Source organism: Mya arenaria, chromosome 2 (genome assembly GCF_026914265.1).
Source record: "Mya arenaria isolate MELC-2E11 chromosome 2, ASM2691426v1".
Lineage (NCBI taxonomy): Eukaryota > Metazoa > Mollusca > Bivalvia > Myida > Myidae > Mya > Mya arenaria.
The window spans coordinates 41,541,855-41,558,959 of record NC_069123.1 but is presented as its reverse complement, the minus strand read 5'-3'; the positions used below and the strand labels follow the sequence as shown (position 1 = coordinate 41,558,959).

Below are 17,105 nucleotides of genomic sequence, written 5' to 3'. Positions count from 1 at the left end.
ATGTAACATGTCTATAATCAAATGCATTATGAAAAGACAAAGAAGGACACAATGAGTGCGTGTATAATTGTTTGAGCATTGCCTTACAAAACAAAGAGCCGATTGTTCAGATCTTTGTTACAGTTAACAACGTAATTAACGACATCATAGTTAAGGTTTAAACGTGACATATTTGATGATATGCTCACATGTTTTAATATAAACAAGTTCAGCTGAAACAGTTGCATCAAACATAGCAGATAACAATTTAGTGTAGCCATTAAACTTCCAGAGCAGTAACGATTTGCAAGTTAACAGCGTTGTTAACTTCAACAAAATTCGGAGCAATCGGCCAAAAGACTGACCGCTAGTCATTTGAACGGTAAACACTGCCGTTTGAAGTATTAAGGGGATTTGCAATGGACGTTAACAAGTTTACAAAAGTTTACAGAAGGTTCAGTGTCAGAAGTTGGTTTAAACAAACTGACAATTTCAAAAGCAGACAATGGAGTTGGGGGGGGGGGGCTCTCCCGGCGTTCACCCCGTCCCCCTAAGAATGTCCAACTGAAAATTTCATGCAACTACGGTAAAACACTATCCATTAATTTCACATGAAAGGACCCTTTTACACTTAAACTATACACCTTTTTCGGTTGACATTTCTACCACTACACCATGTTGAAAACGCAAATAAGAACAATACGCAAAATCTGACCGACTCGGCACCATCAACGAAGTACTGTCGATACGAAAGTGTACGGGGAACATCTCGTACAGTACAGTAGGGTGTAGTTTTTGGTACTTGATAAACATCCGGTCTAGCCGTCTGCTACCAAGTGCGCCATTGCCGAAGTAAATCAACATTCTTTAATGACATGGGAAGCCTGTATATAACATGTATGACACTGCATGTATATTTTTGCCCTTTTTGTTCAACTATCATTCAAAATATCCTACTATGATAATTAATATTATGCATTTAAAAAAATCAAGCTGATTACACGTGTAGTCCACTAAATACACGTGCATATCGTGCACAATCAACTTAACCGACAGACGATATTCGATAAATTGATCATGATTGGTCATGATTATGACACTCATTCATGCCCCCCTTCCCCACCCCCAACAGCAAACAGTCAAATACCAAGAAGGCAAAAAAAAGAGTACTAAACCAAAAGAATTACAGTTTAGACTTTTAACCCTATTTTTCTTAAAGAAGCCAACTTGCCCCTGTATTTCCCTATATTTGAAGAGCCAATATATACATAAATATATTTTGATTTAATCACAATTTAATTGAACAGGGTTGCAGAAGCAGTTGATCACTATCTAGAAAGCGACAACTGCATGGCAGTTGAGATGGCCTCTGTTTTTGTGGCAGATGTCAGCACCACTAGCACCATACCTGATAAAAGCCATGCTGCCAACAACAACAACATTATTATATACCACCCCTTTCACCATTGCCAACAAGTCCAACGACATCATTGACACCACTACCGACGTCTATGAAAAGACAGCCTGATGGAGATGGAACCAGTGAGGATCCTGGGTAAATCCTTCAACCTGGGTAAAGATGTTCGGATCCAGAATGTCCCCAATGCATAAAACATGAGGTGCTTGAAGATTGCCTACTTGTCTGGATGTTCAACATTACTTGAAATAATCTTAATTAACATAATGCAGGGGCGTAGCTAGACCAATTTTGATGTGCAGGCATCAAACTATTGGGTCCGGGGGCATCCCCGTTCGTTTGATATGTTTGATACATAGTCTGGCTAATGGTGCATTTTGACATTTATCTTAAGGGGAAACTAACATAGAATATCACAAAAGGTCTAATTTAGGGGTAGTTTTTGTTCTTTCTTTACAGAAAAAATAATATGTGCAGGCCTGGGCCTTTAAGCCTAGTGGAAGCTATGCCACTGCGATGTATTGGCAATTTTAAATATCATCTTCATCATTTTCAATTTACTTTCAGCATCAGAAGTTTGGTACATCTACTGGACATGCAGTGTGTGGATCTGGGAAGATGCTGCGCCTTGGTGAAAGTGTACGCCCAGAACTATGTGTCTGACGTCATCCCCTTAAACCATTCGGCGGATACGACCAAGGCTAGGAAGCGCAAGGCATCCATTCTGGTAAGGATGAGTTTAATAATTGATAATGTTTTAAAATAATGCAATGAATATGATGTTTAAAAGGAGGGTGACAAAATAAAAAAAATATAGCCGTACTAAATGGTTGTTCTGTTGATCACAATACAGCAAACAGTTTTAATAATAAATTATAATATATTTTGTTGTCGTAAAATACGACATTTTATTTCAGGAGCTCATGAAATTTGCTAGTCTTTGGTGTGCTTACAATCATTTATACTAGATTAGTGAAATAAAATTGTGTATTATATATATAGTATTTTTTGAACACTCATCATGTGATACTTCTTGACCATTCAAAAAAAGAAGAAAAAAAAAGCTAGCTCAATGTTGACAGTGGAATGCATCTATAATATTATGAGTGTGAAATTCCATGAAGGACCATGATGACTGAGTCCAAAAATTATTGAAATTAGAGTGTGTTTCTGTATGTATTCTTATATCATAAAAGTAGATATTGTGCAAAATTTCACTGCCTAAAAATCCCCTGGCGTAATATCAAAATCCCTTGAAATTCAGACCAGAATCCCCTGGGAAGCCTCTCAGAAATATGGCATGTATGTTTTACATATTGTTGTGGCTTTAGACTTGTATGCAACACTGTCATAATTGATTAGTGATAGGGGTATTTTTTCAAAGTGTTTGAATAATTTCATGACGTTAAAACGTTCACAATGTGAAATTTACTGGTTAGAAAGATATAAGTAGAACATCATGCTTATGACAATGAAATCAAATCAGTCAACTAATACCAAATAGCTGCTGAACATAACTTAATTTAATTATAATAATAGTTGATCATTGGTGATATTATCTACTCCAACTCCACTCAATATAATGCTCATACACAGTTACAATTGTTAAATGTTCATTAAAGGACTATTTTGAAACTGTGAACGATGTTGCCCTTGGAGACAGTGGGTTCAAGGCCTCTCCCAAAAATACTGTTGACATGAAGACTCCGTCCAGGCAACCAGAGGAAGAGCAGTGCAATAGTAAGTACAGTCTAGGGCGAGAGGTTGTGAAGAGGACATTCGATGTTTTGGTATGCGTCCAAATTTTGTGCTGCCTGTTAATATGTCTGTCTCTCTTAAAAGAAACAAAGTTGAAATAGACATGATGATCAGTAGTACGCAAAACTTAACCCTTGATATTTGTTCTTGATATTTAAATGCCAAATCTTCACTTTAATAGCAACTTAAGGCTTATATTGCTTTTAAAGGCTAATATAGCCACTTTTCCCCAGCCCCTTTATACCAGTGTGATTTATATTACCTCATTTTTCATAAATACTTTAGGTAATAACGTTTTGACCAGAGCATACAGCATAACTTGGAAAGTCTTTGAGGTATAGACTTTAAACTTCATATACAGATAGATCTCATCCAGGATAAGTGCACTGCACAGGAACCATAATTTTGGTGCAGTATGTTTTTAGTTATAGCCCTTTGTTAATTTTCATACTTATATTTTGCTCGGAACATAAATTTGACTTCAAACTTTGTTAATAAATGGATATCATTTTAGAGATGTGCAAGGCCTTGTCCGTCCATCTGTCCTTCACACCCTTGTTCGAAGAATAACTTCAAAACTATGATGGGATTGAAATAAATCTTGGTCTTTAGACTGATTGAAGTAAAACTTGAAATGTAGATATATGGCAATAAGTGGAAGTGCCTTATCTAAGAATCATGATCCTGCCCTGCATTTAATTTTCATTATCTCTCCTGAAATTCACTGTTTCTGACATGTTTTGATAATCAGATATAACAAGGCCATATTTTCGATATTGGGGTTTCAATTGCTGCTTTTTATTACATTGCATAAAATTTACTTTAAAATTTAATTCCAAAACCTGCCCACATTTTTCCATGTAAGTAATTTTCCCAATTTGTGTATAATAATGCTAAAACCATTTACCTTCTACAATCACATTTTATGACAATTTCTGCCTTTTCATAGAACTTTGGCGTATGGGAGCATCCATCGCCTCCAGCGATATTTTTGTTGTTAATTGATTAATTGTGATCATTTGTTGTAAGGGGAATTTATACTGTTTTTCGTTCGGTGGGGGATATGACAGTCTATGACCGATCTTGTTATTTCATATATTATCTTTTCAGTTTCTGCACATGTCAGCCTGCCATAGACCTAGCCCTGTCCACTGATGGGAAGGAGTCCTGTTAGCGTTTTGTATACATACATTTTTGTAAGTATTGATGATTGTGTTGATAACGATGATGATGATGATGATGATGATGATGATGATGATGATGATGATGGTGAAAACTGTTATCCTGGTCATACTTCAGAACTGTCCAGAATATCCACATGTTACATGTCCTATGCGTATGTTTAATTTTATGACTTTAATTGCAATCAATTTATGCCATTTGATTGACTGCTAAAAGTTCATAAAACAAGTGAATGTTGCAATCACTTGTGTGTCTCTAGTTATGGTATATAATGGAAATCAAACCATGCTTTGATACTTGTGGTGAAAATGCAAGCTGTATCATTCTAAAATAGAATATTAACATTGAAATAGTTTTGATAAGGTTTGAAACATGTGATAAAAGCATGATTTATGTTTTTGTTGTTCACTGGCCGTTTTTCTATTATTTGGTTCCTCTTCATAAAATCTAGTTGTCGTTTCATTTATTAGATGCCTGCACAGATCTGTGAGTGTTCTCCCATGCATGCTGGAAGCTTGTATATGTATTTTAAGGAAAACATTGAAAAGCCATTTAACTACAGTCTATCATAAACTGTTGGAAGATTCAATGACAAATAAAACAAACGATATCAAAAGTTCAAAACAGTTTAATTTTGGCATGTATTTTTATGTGTGTTTACTGTCATCAACATTTGAGTCCCTTTTCTTTTGTAGTTGTTAATTGCCTTCAAAGAGTGGCATATAGTTATCATACTGTCTGAGAATAACTTTTTTATACTATAACTCTAAAACAGTTTTCCCTAGGATCATCAAATTTCAGAGATAGATTCCCTTGACCGGTAGATGACCCTTGTTGGTTTTAGGGTACGAGGTTAGGCCAAAGTTACGACCAACAGTCTTATTATAACACGTTCACTGAATCGCCTTCCTCATATTTCTGCAATATTTATAATTTTAGATGTATAGGCATTGATGCGAGGTCACTTGAATCATCACATGATACTGGTGTTTTCAGACACTCCATGTTCGAGGTAAAAGTTGCAGTAAATGTATTTCAGTAAGTTAATATCAAAACTGTAAACAAAAACTTTTGACCACCATTAGTGAGAGATAGCAGTTTCGTGCTCAGGCGACATCTCTTGTTGCACCAATGACAACTGTGTGTTATCCTCATAAGTTTCATTACCAAGAACTTATTATAATGATCACAACATAGAAGTTGGAACACAAATCATTGAATGGTTTTCTAGAGATTTCGGCTTTAACAAGTTTGTATGAAGATTTTGTGCATATGCATTGTGAGCCCAAGACAAAAATAAATACTTTGTTTGCTACATTAAAATACATAGAATAATTTTCTTTATTTATTGTATTAAATATCTCTGGCTGCAATGCCGTCATAAATCATCTTTTTAAAAATGTGTGCATAATATAAAGTTAATATTACGTATAAGAATCATTGACATAATATTCCTATCTTATTAAGATAAATACATGATCGAGATATTATAAATACAGAAGGAGCATTTTACATTTCTGCCCGGTTAGCTTGCATTATGTCGAAAATCTTTCATGTTACAGTTCAGATAGATATAACAAAACAAGAAAAATATGTTTTTCAGAACTACATATTTTTAGACAAAATTTCTATTATATATAATAATAGTATAGATCTGTTTTGTTAATCATATTCAGGTGTCAGCAGAATAAGTTACTTAGCCTGTAAATGTCTGTCAACAAATTCACATGCTGACAATGTAGAGGGGCAGGTCATGGAAGCTGAGAGGCAAATGAGGCAGGCGTTTCCGGAATAGCAGCTGACACCGCCAACCTATCTGTGAAGATCTGAAGAGCTCTCCCTGGTCGAGGCTATTGCAAGTGCACTGCAATTGACATTGGCTGAGGAACAAATATATATATGTGTTTAGTCTTAGGATGATATCTTCTGTACAGTTCTAATGATTTTGTTAGAAATAAGTATCTGAATGTTCTTGGAAATAACTGGAGTAAAGTACTTGACTATTTTATACTGATTTTAAAGTGGTGTTTACCCACAAAATTGGTAAAGAAAGTTTGGTTATCAATCTTGAGTATACATGTTTAAACGCAAATATGTCACATATATCTGTCACATATCTGGCATATTATCCATCACATATCCAGCACATTTCCGGCATTTATCCATCACATATTCCAAACATATCCGGTATATATCCATCATATATCCCACATATATCCAGCACATATGTGGCATATATCCAGCATATATCCATCCCATATCCAGCATATATCCATCACATATCCGGCATATATCCTGCATATATCCATCACATATCCGGCATATATCCTGCACATATCCAGCATATATCCATCACAAATCCGGCATATATCCATCACATATCCGGCATATGTCCTGCACATATCCGGCATATATCCATCACATATCCGGCATATATCCTGCACATATCTGGCATATATTCATCACATATCCGGCATATATCCAGCACATATCCATCACATATCCCACATATATCCAGCATATATCCATCACATATCCGGCATATATCCTGCACATACCCGACATATATCCATCACATATCCGGCATATATCCAGCACATATCCGGCATATATCCAGCACATATCCGGCATATATCCATCACATATCAGGCATATATCAATCACATATCGGGCATATATCCCGCACATATCCGGCATATATCTCACACATATTTGGCATATATCCATCACATATCAGGCATATATCCCGCACATATCCGGCATATATCTCACACATATCTGGCATATATCTCACACATATCTGGCATATATCTCACACATATCTGGCATATATTCATCACATGTCCAGCATATATCTTACACATATCTGGCATATATTCATCACATATCGGGCATATATCTTACACATATCTGGCATATATCTCACACATATCCGGCATATATCTTACACATATCCAGCATATATCTTACACATATCTGGCATATATTCATCACATATCCAGCATATATCTCCCACATATCTGGCATATATCTCATACATATCTGGCATATATTCATCACATATCCAGCATATATCTCACACATATCTGGTATATATTCATCACCTATCCGGCATATATCTTACACATACCTGGCATATATTCATCACATATCCGGCATATATCTCACACATATCTCACACATATCTGGCATATATTCATCACCTATCCGGCATATATCTTACACACACCTGGCATATATTCATCACATATCCGGCATATATCTCACACATATCTGGCATATATCTCACACATATCTGGCATATATCCATCACATATCCAGCATATATCTCGCACATATCTGGCATATATCTTACACATATCTGGCATATATCTTGCACATATCTGGCATATATCCATCACATATCCGGCATATATCTCACACATATCTGGCATATATCCATCACATATCCAGCATATATCTCGCACATATCTGGCATATATCTTACACATATCTGGCATATATACGGCACATTGGTTTATTTCCAGTCACAATGCAGAGAGACCTTCCAATTGACATTCAACCTAGAGATCTTCACTGGGACCGCCAGCAGTGACGTCAGTGTTTATGACGTATTTTGCCAGCAATGGAAACCGTTATATGAAATGAACATTAACTGATATCACACACTCATTTCGTTCATTGACATTCCATAGGCTGTGTTATTTTCTCTTCTGATCAGTGTTATTGTAAACTGTGGTGGTTATTGTAAACTGTGGTTGTTTTGAATTGTTTTGCAATGATTAATATTTACGTGTATGTATGTATAAACAAGTCGCTGAGTATTGCTAGCAATACAACAGTTCCCCTCCAGTAATCATAACTTGGTACTAATGATGTGCATAGTTTGCTAGCAATACAACAGTTCCCCTCCAGTAATCATAACTTGGTACTAATGATGTGCATAGTTTGCTTTTGGCCGGCCCATAAAAACAACGTTTGATATACCTGGCTTGTGTACTTCTTGAGTTATCACAGAACAATTTTTCCCAGGCAAACGGAGACATTCAAACTATTTAATCATCATGGAAACACATGTCCAAAATAAAAAAATGACATGCATAATCTCACTATTCTCACATATTTCCTATAACTAGCTTACATACTCCGAATTATCATGGGATCCATTGTTCTTGATAGACTGAAATATATTCACACTATTTTGTTGCCAAAGCAACCTCATTTCTATGCAACAAAATGCATGCAAGTACTTTTCTACGTACCGAGTTTAATGAATGTAGCTTTTTAAACTGGAGTTACACCAAATGCAGTCAAAAAGTGGTATTTTCATTTCTTTCGTTGCCATAGTAGCCACAATTGTTGTCCAATTAATATTTTTAAATGGCAGGCATATTACACCACATTCATGTACCAAGTTTTATTAACCCAGCTTGTGCGGCACCGGGTTGTTCAGATGGTGAAACCAATGATTTGTACTCCCCATTATATCAACAACAAAAATGCTACACATAATTAATGTCATTTATTGTGTATCACATCATATGCAATTGTATTATAGTTACACATACACACACACACGCACACACACACACACACACGTTGACAATACAGTGTAGTTGGACTGAATAATAAAGATAAAAGGATCAGTTTTAATGACGTATTATACCTGGCAGTAAGGTACTATGTGAACAAAGCTGTTGGTTCACAAATAAACACATGATATTCAATGACGTCATTCATGTGGTATACAAATCTAACGTCATTAAATTGTGTAAAACATGAGTTGTAGATATGATAAAAAGATACCACGATCTTACGTTTTATTGGCGTAAAAAGCGTGTATCACGTGAATTTTTTGTTTCCTACGTTATCAAAATTGAATATCACGTAATACACAGACTACATTTTTGACAAGTCACATGATCGGCCATTTTAATGACGTTTTCACACGTGTATCACGTGATATTTTGTTGCATACGTCATCAAAATTTGAGATCACATGATACACAAAAAGATCCCATGATCGGCCAGGTTATGACGTTTTACACATGTGTATCATGTGACATTTTTGATGCATACATCAAAATTTGAGATCACGTGATAAACGAAGGTCACCTGATCGGCCATTTTAATGACGTTTTGCACAGGTGTATCACGTGACATTTTTGTTGCTTACGTCATCTAAATTAGAGATCACGTGATACACAAAAAGGTCACATGATCGGCCATTTAAATGACGTTTTACACATGTGAATCACGTGACATTTTTGTTGCATACGTCATCAAAATTAGAGATCACGTGATACACAAGATCGGCCATTTTAATGACGCTTTGCACATGTGTATCACGTGACATTTTTGTTGCATACGTCATCGAAATATGTGATCACGTGTTACGAAAAAAGGTCACATAATCGGCCATTTTAAAGATGTTTTACACATGTGTATCACGTGACATTTTTGTTGCATACGTCATCAAAATATGTGATCACGTGTTACGCAAAAAGGTCACATACTCGGCCATTTTAATGACGTTTTACACATGTGTATCACGTGATTTTTGTTGCATATGTCATCAAAAATTGCGATCACATGATAAGCAAAAAGGTCACATGATCGTCCATTTTAATGACGTTTTACACATGTGTATCACGTGACATTTTTGTTGCATATGTCATCAAAAATTGCGATCACGTGATAAGCAAAAACGTCACATGATCGGCCATTTCAATGACGTTTTGCACATGTGTATCACGTGACATTTTTGTTGCATACGTCATCAAAATTAGAGATCACGTGATACACAAAAAGGTCACATGATCGGCCATTTTAATGACGTTTTGCACATGTGTATCACGTGACATTTTTGTTGCATACGTCATCAAAATTAGAGATCACGTGATACACAAAAAGGTCACATGATCGGCCATTTTAATGACGTTTTACACATGTGAATCACGTGATTTTTGTTGCATACGTCATCGAAATTTGCGATCACGTGATACGCAAAAAGGTCACCTGATCGGCCATTTTAATGACGTTGTGCACATGTGTATCACGTGACATTTTTGTTGCATACGTCATCAAAATTTGAGATCACGTGATACACAAAAAGGTCACATGATCGGCCATTTTAATGACGTTATACTCATGTGAATCACGTGATTTTTGTTGCATACGTCATCGAAATTTGCGATCACGTGATACGCAAAAAAGTCACATGATCGGCCATTTTAATGACGTTTTTACACATGTGTATCACGTGACATTTTTGTTGCATACGTCATCAAAATAAGAGATCACATGGTACACAAAGGTCACATGATCGGCCATTTTAATGACGTTTTGCACATGTGTATCACGTGACATTTTTGTTGCCTACGTCATCAAAATTAGAGATCACGTGAAACACAAAAAGGTCACATGATCGGCCATTTTAATGACGTTTTACACATGTGTATTACGCGAGTTTTGTTGCATACGTCATCAAAATTCGAGATCACGTGAAACACCAAAAGGTCACATGATCCGCCATTTCGATGACGTACTACACATGTATATTTTGTTGCATACGTCATCAAAACTTGAGATCACGTGGTACCTAAAAGTCACATGATCGGCCATTTTAATGACGTATTACACATGTGTATCACGTGACAATATGTCTTGAATCTTTAGTAATTAAACACATTTTGTTCCATCATTTTATTCTTTTATATATAGCATTTCATTTATAAACGAGAAACATTAAATTACCATCAAGAAACAAATCAATCAGTGTGACTGTTTTATGCACATTAAAAAAAGTACTTTTTATGGTTTTAAAATAGAACGCCAAACGTGTTTTGTTCTTTAAAAATAATGTTTAAATATGTTTCATAGATCCAAAAGTAACTAGACAAGTTGATAAAAGGAGAAAATAAATAGTTTGTACAAATATCCCAATATAAAATACGTTTTCAGTCGGTCAATTACTAAAGTATGTCATGTAGAGTTAGTGTTAGAGTGCGATAACAAGTGAACAAGCTGCAGCAATTCACCGACTGATTTAAATACAACTTTCATAAAGAAACTGGCGCCTAGATTCTTTATTGAAAGCACAATAATCGTTATTGTTTTTAAAATTGAAATAAAAAACTTTTTTGATTGTACAAACTATTTAAAGAATCTTTACAGGTGTTTTGAAATTTTAACACATTGGAAAAAAGAAGGATTTACAATATCTAGTTATAGAGAGAGAGAGAGTAAAAAAAAAATTAAATATATTTTGTGCATTATTATTGTCACTATTATACCAATTTGATTTGTTTCATATCAACATAAAAGTCATCAAATATACAAAAATAAATACTGATTAATATGATGCAATAACACATTTAGTTGTATATTTTTTTTATAATGTGGCATTTTGTCCGTCTGTCCATTCACATGTTGTTGTTTTTGAAAATAAATTTAAACAATTGAAGGCTTTCTCTATTCACACTCTATCCAATTTAAAAAGGTAAAACAAAAATGCTTAATTGCCAAGTATAAGTCAAATAGTTGCAAAGTATAGGTCAAATAGTTGCCAAGTATATGTCAAATAGTTGCAAAGTATACGTCAAATAGTTGCCAAGTATACGTCAAATAGTTGCCAAGTATAAGTCAAATAGTTGCAAAGTACAAGTCAAATAGTTGCCAGTTATATTCATATATAAAGTGTTATCAGTAAAAATATTCAGAAATAAAAAATATACACTTGATCTAAATTTGCTGAAATTTTCAACCTTAATAAACTTCTTTTCAAAAATTGAAAATTTTACAAAATAAAATCATCCAGTTATATAAATGTGTGATACTGCATCATATAGATAAATTGGAATTCATCAACACAAACACATATAAATCATATTCTTATATATAAGTAAATCATTTCATAAATTTGTGATAATCTAACATTTCATAAGATAAAGCCACTGTTAAGTGATTTTTTTTCACAATACTTGCCATAAAAAGAGAAAAAAACTGAAATCATTCTCATATTTCAAACCCCATAACATTATATACAGCTATGTAAAAAGTATGTATTAAAGGACATTAAATACAGCTCCTTTGGCTATTTGATAAAGGTATGAAAACATCCCATACGCAAAATATGTGTACCCTTTTTGCAGTCATGTTAAAAGCTTTGTTGTTCGATGTTTAATCTACATACCCTACATTTTTTTCAAATAACAGTGAAACAAGAAATACATTAACAGTGGCCTCAATGGTAAGCTTTCATAATTCACAGATAATCAACAATTTAACATTATATGGTATGACAGAAGTGATTTCAAATTTCAATAACATATATTGTATTTGTATATTGTATAAGTAAGTATATGTTTTAACTTTAAGTCCAACTTATGTCTCATCATAAGAATGTTAGATGGTCACATCACAACACAAGACTCTGATTATTCAATAAGGTTCTAATGTAGTTAACTTGACAATCAATTATTTGGAAGTTTAAATGTCCGTGTGTTCTCTTGGAATGGCCAATTTTCTTTACTGAAAGAAAAAAAACATCATTTTCAAAACATTACAACTTGAACATCGAACTCAAATTCTGAATAAGGCATTTGACCCACATTAAGTGAAATACAGTTTGGCATTTTCATTTTCTTAATTCAAATATAGCTGGACAAATAACTTGATAAAATTTAATTGACATATTTATCCTTAACAAATAAAACTGCTTTAAATTATATGAATATTATATATGGGGTTGTCAGGCCTCAATATTCCGAAAAAGTGAACGGGACTATAGCTTATATATGGGCCAAATGCCTTAACCGAGAGTGCCATGACGGCCCAATATCTGAAATCAATAGTACCAGTAAAATATGCAAATACGTGTAGAGAAGTTCAAAGGTGTATTTGAGAAATGATTCCTTTTAAAACGACTTCTGGCCAATGTTTATCACAAAGAATCTCAACTACTGCTGGCCAAAGTATCTCATTATGAAACAATCATCCAAACATGTCTTATTAAATATTATGTCAATACCAGGACACCAACCCTGACCCAATAAACATCACTTAAACAGACTTGGTAGATGACCTCTGGCTTATACAACAGCTGGCTTTCAAAGAGCAGATTGTTCAAGTTAATGTATACTATCGCGCAAATCAGGTACAAGATATGTGCCAATGATAATGTTGTCCATACATTAAGTATATATTTTAAGGTACCCAGTCTACTTTGACCCGAGGTGTCAGAACTAGATACAGGAACGATGAACTACATATTTTAACGAACAATGGGAATTCACAATTAGGCGAGCTTAAAATATTAAAATAAAATATGCTTATACTACTCCTGATAAAAACAACGAACCCGAAATTCCAGAATCATTAAACACCGACATCAGCATATCCAAAACGGGAAATCACTACTAGCATCCTTCTCATCTTAAACATAAAATAAACCTAATTATATTACCATTACGATCACCATAACATTACCATCCATGATGGTAATCAATCATTTCTTATCAACATCGGTCATTGTTTCTACAGCTAAGTATTCCTGACACACAACCAAGCGTGACAAAGTGACAGTATTCCTGACACACAACCAAGCGTGACAAAGTGACAGTATTCCTGACACACAACCAAGCGTGACAAAGTGACAGTATTCCTGACACACAACCAAGCGGGACAAAGTGACATGGTAAGCAGGGAATCCGACTAATGAATAAATGAGCGAATAAATAAATGAATTAATCAAGAAATTAATTAAACTAAATTAAAAGCTTAATACACAAGAGCCCCGTGGCACGAACGTCAACGCTTGTCAATTTTTATAGTAAATAAGGGGCATAGCCAGCCTCTTATTAAAGCAAGAGTTATTAGCCTTGCTACACATGGGCACATTCTCACTGCTTAAATGTGTAAAAAGTTGCATGTGGATATCTTGAATGGTTATTACGTAATGGCAAAAGTAAAGTGTTTGCATTAAGAATAAAACAAACAATCGATGGGAAAAATAATTATAAACTAAATAAATGCATGAATGAGTGTTTGAATGACTACATGACTGAATGAATTAATAAAAAAACTGGAATTTTATTACCATTTAGATCACCATAACATTACCACCCATGAAAACATCAGCAAAGCAATTATAAACTAAATCATCACCAAAGATCTTTATGGAAAACAAGTCATCATCATCATCATCCTCATCACCACCACTATCAACAGCTGCAGCAACATAATCATCATTAACAACAGCAGCAGCATGGTCATCATCATCATCATCAACACCACCATCAACAACAACATCATCATCACAACCACCATCAACAACAGCAGCATGATCATCATCATTATAATCATCATCATCATTATCATTTTTTTTTAACAACGGTATACACTTACCGACTTTCTAGATGCAAAACGATCCGTTCTCAGACACGGTAACACCATAGTTAAAGGAGTTCACCGTCAGTGGAATGGGTCGGGTCCGTCAACAAACAATCCGCCCGTCAGTGGAACGGCCCGGGTCGACGGTCTTCTGGCTTGTCGGGACACTGAAACTTTAAATTATAGGTGAAATGTTGCATATATTTAGTAATGGTAAGGTTTATTAGTAGTTAATGCACAAAGCTGCTGAGGCTAAATTCTGAAAATAGTTGGAATTGAAACATGGGTTCACCATGCTTGTATACATGAATAGCGGGCTTTTGCACAGAATTCACAGAAATTTAATCCTACACAATGGTGTTCAAATTACAGTGCTATTTTAAATACGTGATACTTTAATCAATTATTTTCCGCATTAATAGTCCAATGACTCAAATGTTTTGTTGAATTCATACCATGGCCGCTCGTTGATGGAGCATCACTTCCGAATGTAGGGGGGGCGTCACTTCCGGTTGCAGGGGCATCACTTCCGGTTGCAAGCATCATCATTTCCGGTTGCAGGGGCATCACTTCCGGTTGCAAGCATCATCATTTCCGGTTGGACGAAGCGACACTTCCGGAACAGTGGACGCTTAAAAACAATGCATGTACATTGCTTTCATTATAGAGTTTATATAATACATCATAATAAATACAAATAAATGTAAAACATATGATATATTGTTCACTTCATATTTCATAAGCCTTTCACATTGTTAAGTCTATATTAAGTTGCTTGGAACCGGAAACGGAAAGGACGAGACATATTCGCCCCACGCATTTCATACTCGTTTACATTCGTACTCACAGAACCGCAAAGTGACAACGTCTTGTGTGTAAATAAACGCGATTACCGCTAGAAGGCTGTAATCACTATTATATATACTATTCTAATTAGTATCATTAATCTCATACAAACAAAGCCCCCTACAATTAGCCAAAAATGTTTGCACTAATGTGCAAGAATATATATTTAATATACACGAAAATGGAATAAACATTTTCAGCTACCATGGTTCGGTAACAGCAATTTTGGGAAACATGCTGGCGCCTTTAGCATTTTCACTGTAAAATTGCTTATACCAGCAAAAAATGCCTATCTGATTTTCGTGTATTTCTTAAGTTATTTTTTTTAATTATTACGAAGAATGAGACGATTTTTTTCATACTAGACTAACACTTCTTTTGTATGAGATCAATGTGTTTTGTTTTTCATTTATACAATTTTCCTTAAAATTAAGTTTTTCCCATGAACTTTTGATTCATAAATGTAAAGCTTATAAAATATAAAGTGACCTTTAAGGTCTAAACATTCGTTTTTAGCTAAAACTTTTTATAGAAACATATGCGAATGTCAAGCAGATTTCTCTTCGAACATTCTACTACCAAAAAGTATTAAAAAATGAAACTTATCTTTCGTTGGTATTCTTGTCGACGTTCGCTAGTGCACATTTGGAGAAGCGTGTCACCGTACGTAAAGAGGCCGGGTGGAGAGGCGTAAGGTACCATGGTGACGTCCTACATGAAATAACAGAGGACCAGGCGATGACCATGGTGACGTTACGTAGGTGATTATGTTGAATCAGGCGAGGAGGCGTCGGCGGTCATCTGGTCATGGTGGTGCAATGGTCGTTCATCTGTTTAGGGCAACTATTCATGATCTGAAAACAAAATTTTGCCGTTACTGACGTTAGCATTCAAACAAATCGAGGTTTAACAATGATTTTGGACGTCATAGATCACACAGACTTGAAACGTTTGCAAAACTATATAGCTGGCGTACTTGGTGTTTTGCTATTTTAAAACAGTCGGAACATGTTTCTGAGTTGAGTGAAATATTTGTATAGCAACGTTAACGACAAGAAACACACACAACCGATAAAAACAAAGCATTAAATCGACAAGCAAAATGGAAATAAACACTGTACATACCTACAAACAGATCAAGTTTATCCAAATGTCCAGCACTTTGTGTCGCTTTGTGTAGCTTCCCGCCTTCTACTGAGTGACAAATGTCAATGCAAATGCAGATCTCACTCCAATACACAAGCATGTGTACACATTCCCCGGGGCTAGAAGGTATTGTTCGAATACAATAGAATCATTTCACGGTTTGTTTTATGCCAATAGTTTGGTCTGTCCTGGCGGGGCGTAACTAATACATATTGTTCTTATTTGTGCTGCCAAACGGGGCGTAGTTGAAATATACGATATATGCTAACTATAAAAATTATATTAATTTGCGTTAGTTTTAAGAATGATCATGGTTTAAAAGAATAATTATATAAATCATTTAAATTTAAACGTAAAGAAGTTTTGTGTTCGTACAGTATTACAT

General features: G+C 34.9%; 1 protein-coding gene and 1 long non-coding RNA gene across 6 annotated transcripts; one reads left to right on the top strand and one right to left on the bottom strand.

Moving 5' to 3' along the window:
• The first annotated feature begins 800 nt into the window (after window positions 1-800).
• Window positions 801-8,537, top strand: LOC128221837 (uncharacterized). Of its 5 annotated transcripts, none has more exons than XM_052930465.1 (7): window positions 801-876; window positions 1,287-1,598; window positions 1,964-2,123; window positions 3,019-3,136; window positions 4,265-4,350; window positions 5,276-5,348; window positions 6,013-8,537. In XM_052930465.1, the coding sequence occupies exon 7, from the start codon at window positions 6,563-6,565 to the stop codon at window positions 7,889-7,891; it is 1,329 nt and encodes a 442-aa protein (XP_052786425.1). In that variant the 5' UTR covers window positions 801-876; window positions 1,287-1,598; window positions 1,964-2,123; window positions 3,019-3,136; window positions 4,265-4,350; window positions 5,276-5,348; window positions 6,013-6,562; the 3' UTR covers window positions 7,892-8,537. The 5 variants fall into 5 exon arrangements, with proteins under 5 accessions (XP_052786425.1, XP_052786436.1, XP_052786431.1 ...); XM_052930445.1 differs by having other exon boundaries at window positions 804-831; XM_052930476.1 differs by lacking the exon at window positions 6,013-8,537 and having other exon boundaries at window positions 5,276-5,618.
• Window positions 8,538-10,800: 2,263 nt separating this feature from the next.
• Window positions 10,801-16,829, bottom strand: LOC128220015 (uncharacterized). The gene is made up of 4 exons (XR_008258713.1): window positions 16,700-16,829; window positions 15,184-16,428; window positions 14,744-14,901; window positions 10,801-12,868 (listed from the first exon to the last, which is right to left on the bottom strand). It is a non-coding gene; the product is annotated as an uncharacterized LOC128220015 (long non-coding RNA).
• Between the last annotated feature and the right edge of the window lie 276 nt (window positions 16,830-17,105).

Coding starts and splice junctions, on each gene's coding strand:
- LOC128221837 (XM_052930445.1), top strand. CDS start 6,430: ATGTCACATATATCTGTCACATATCTGGCATATTATCCATCACATATC.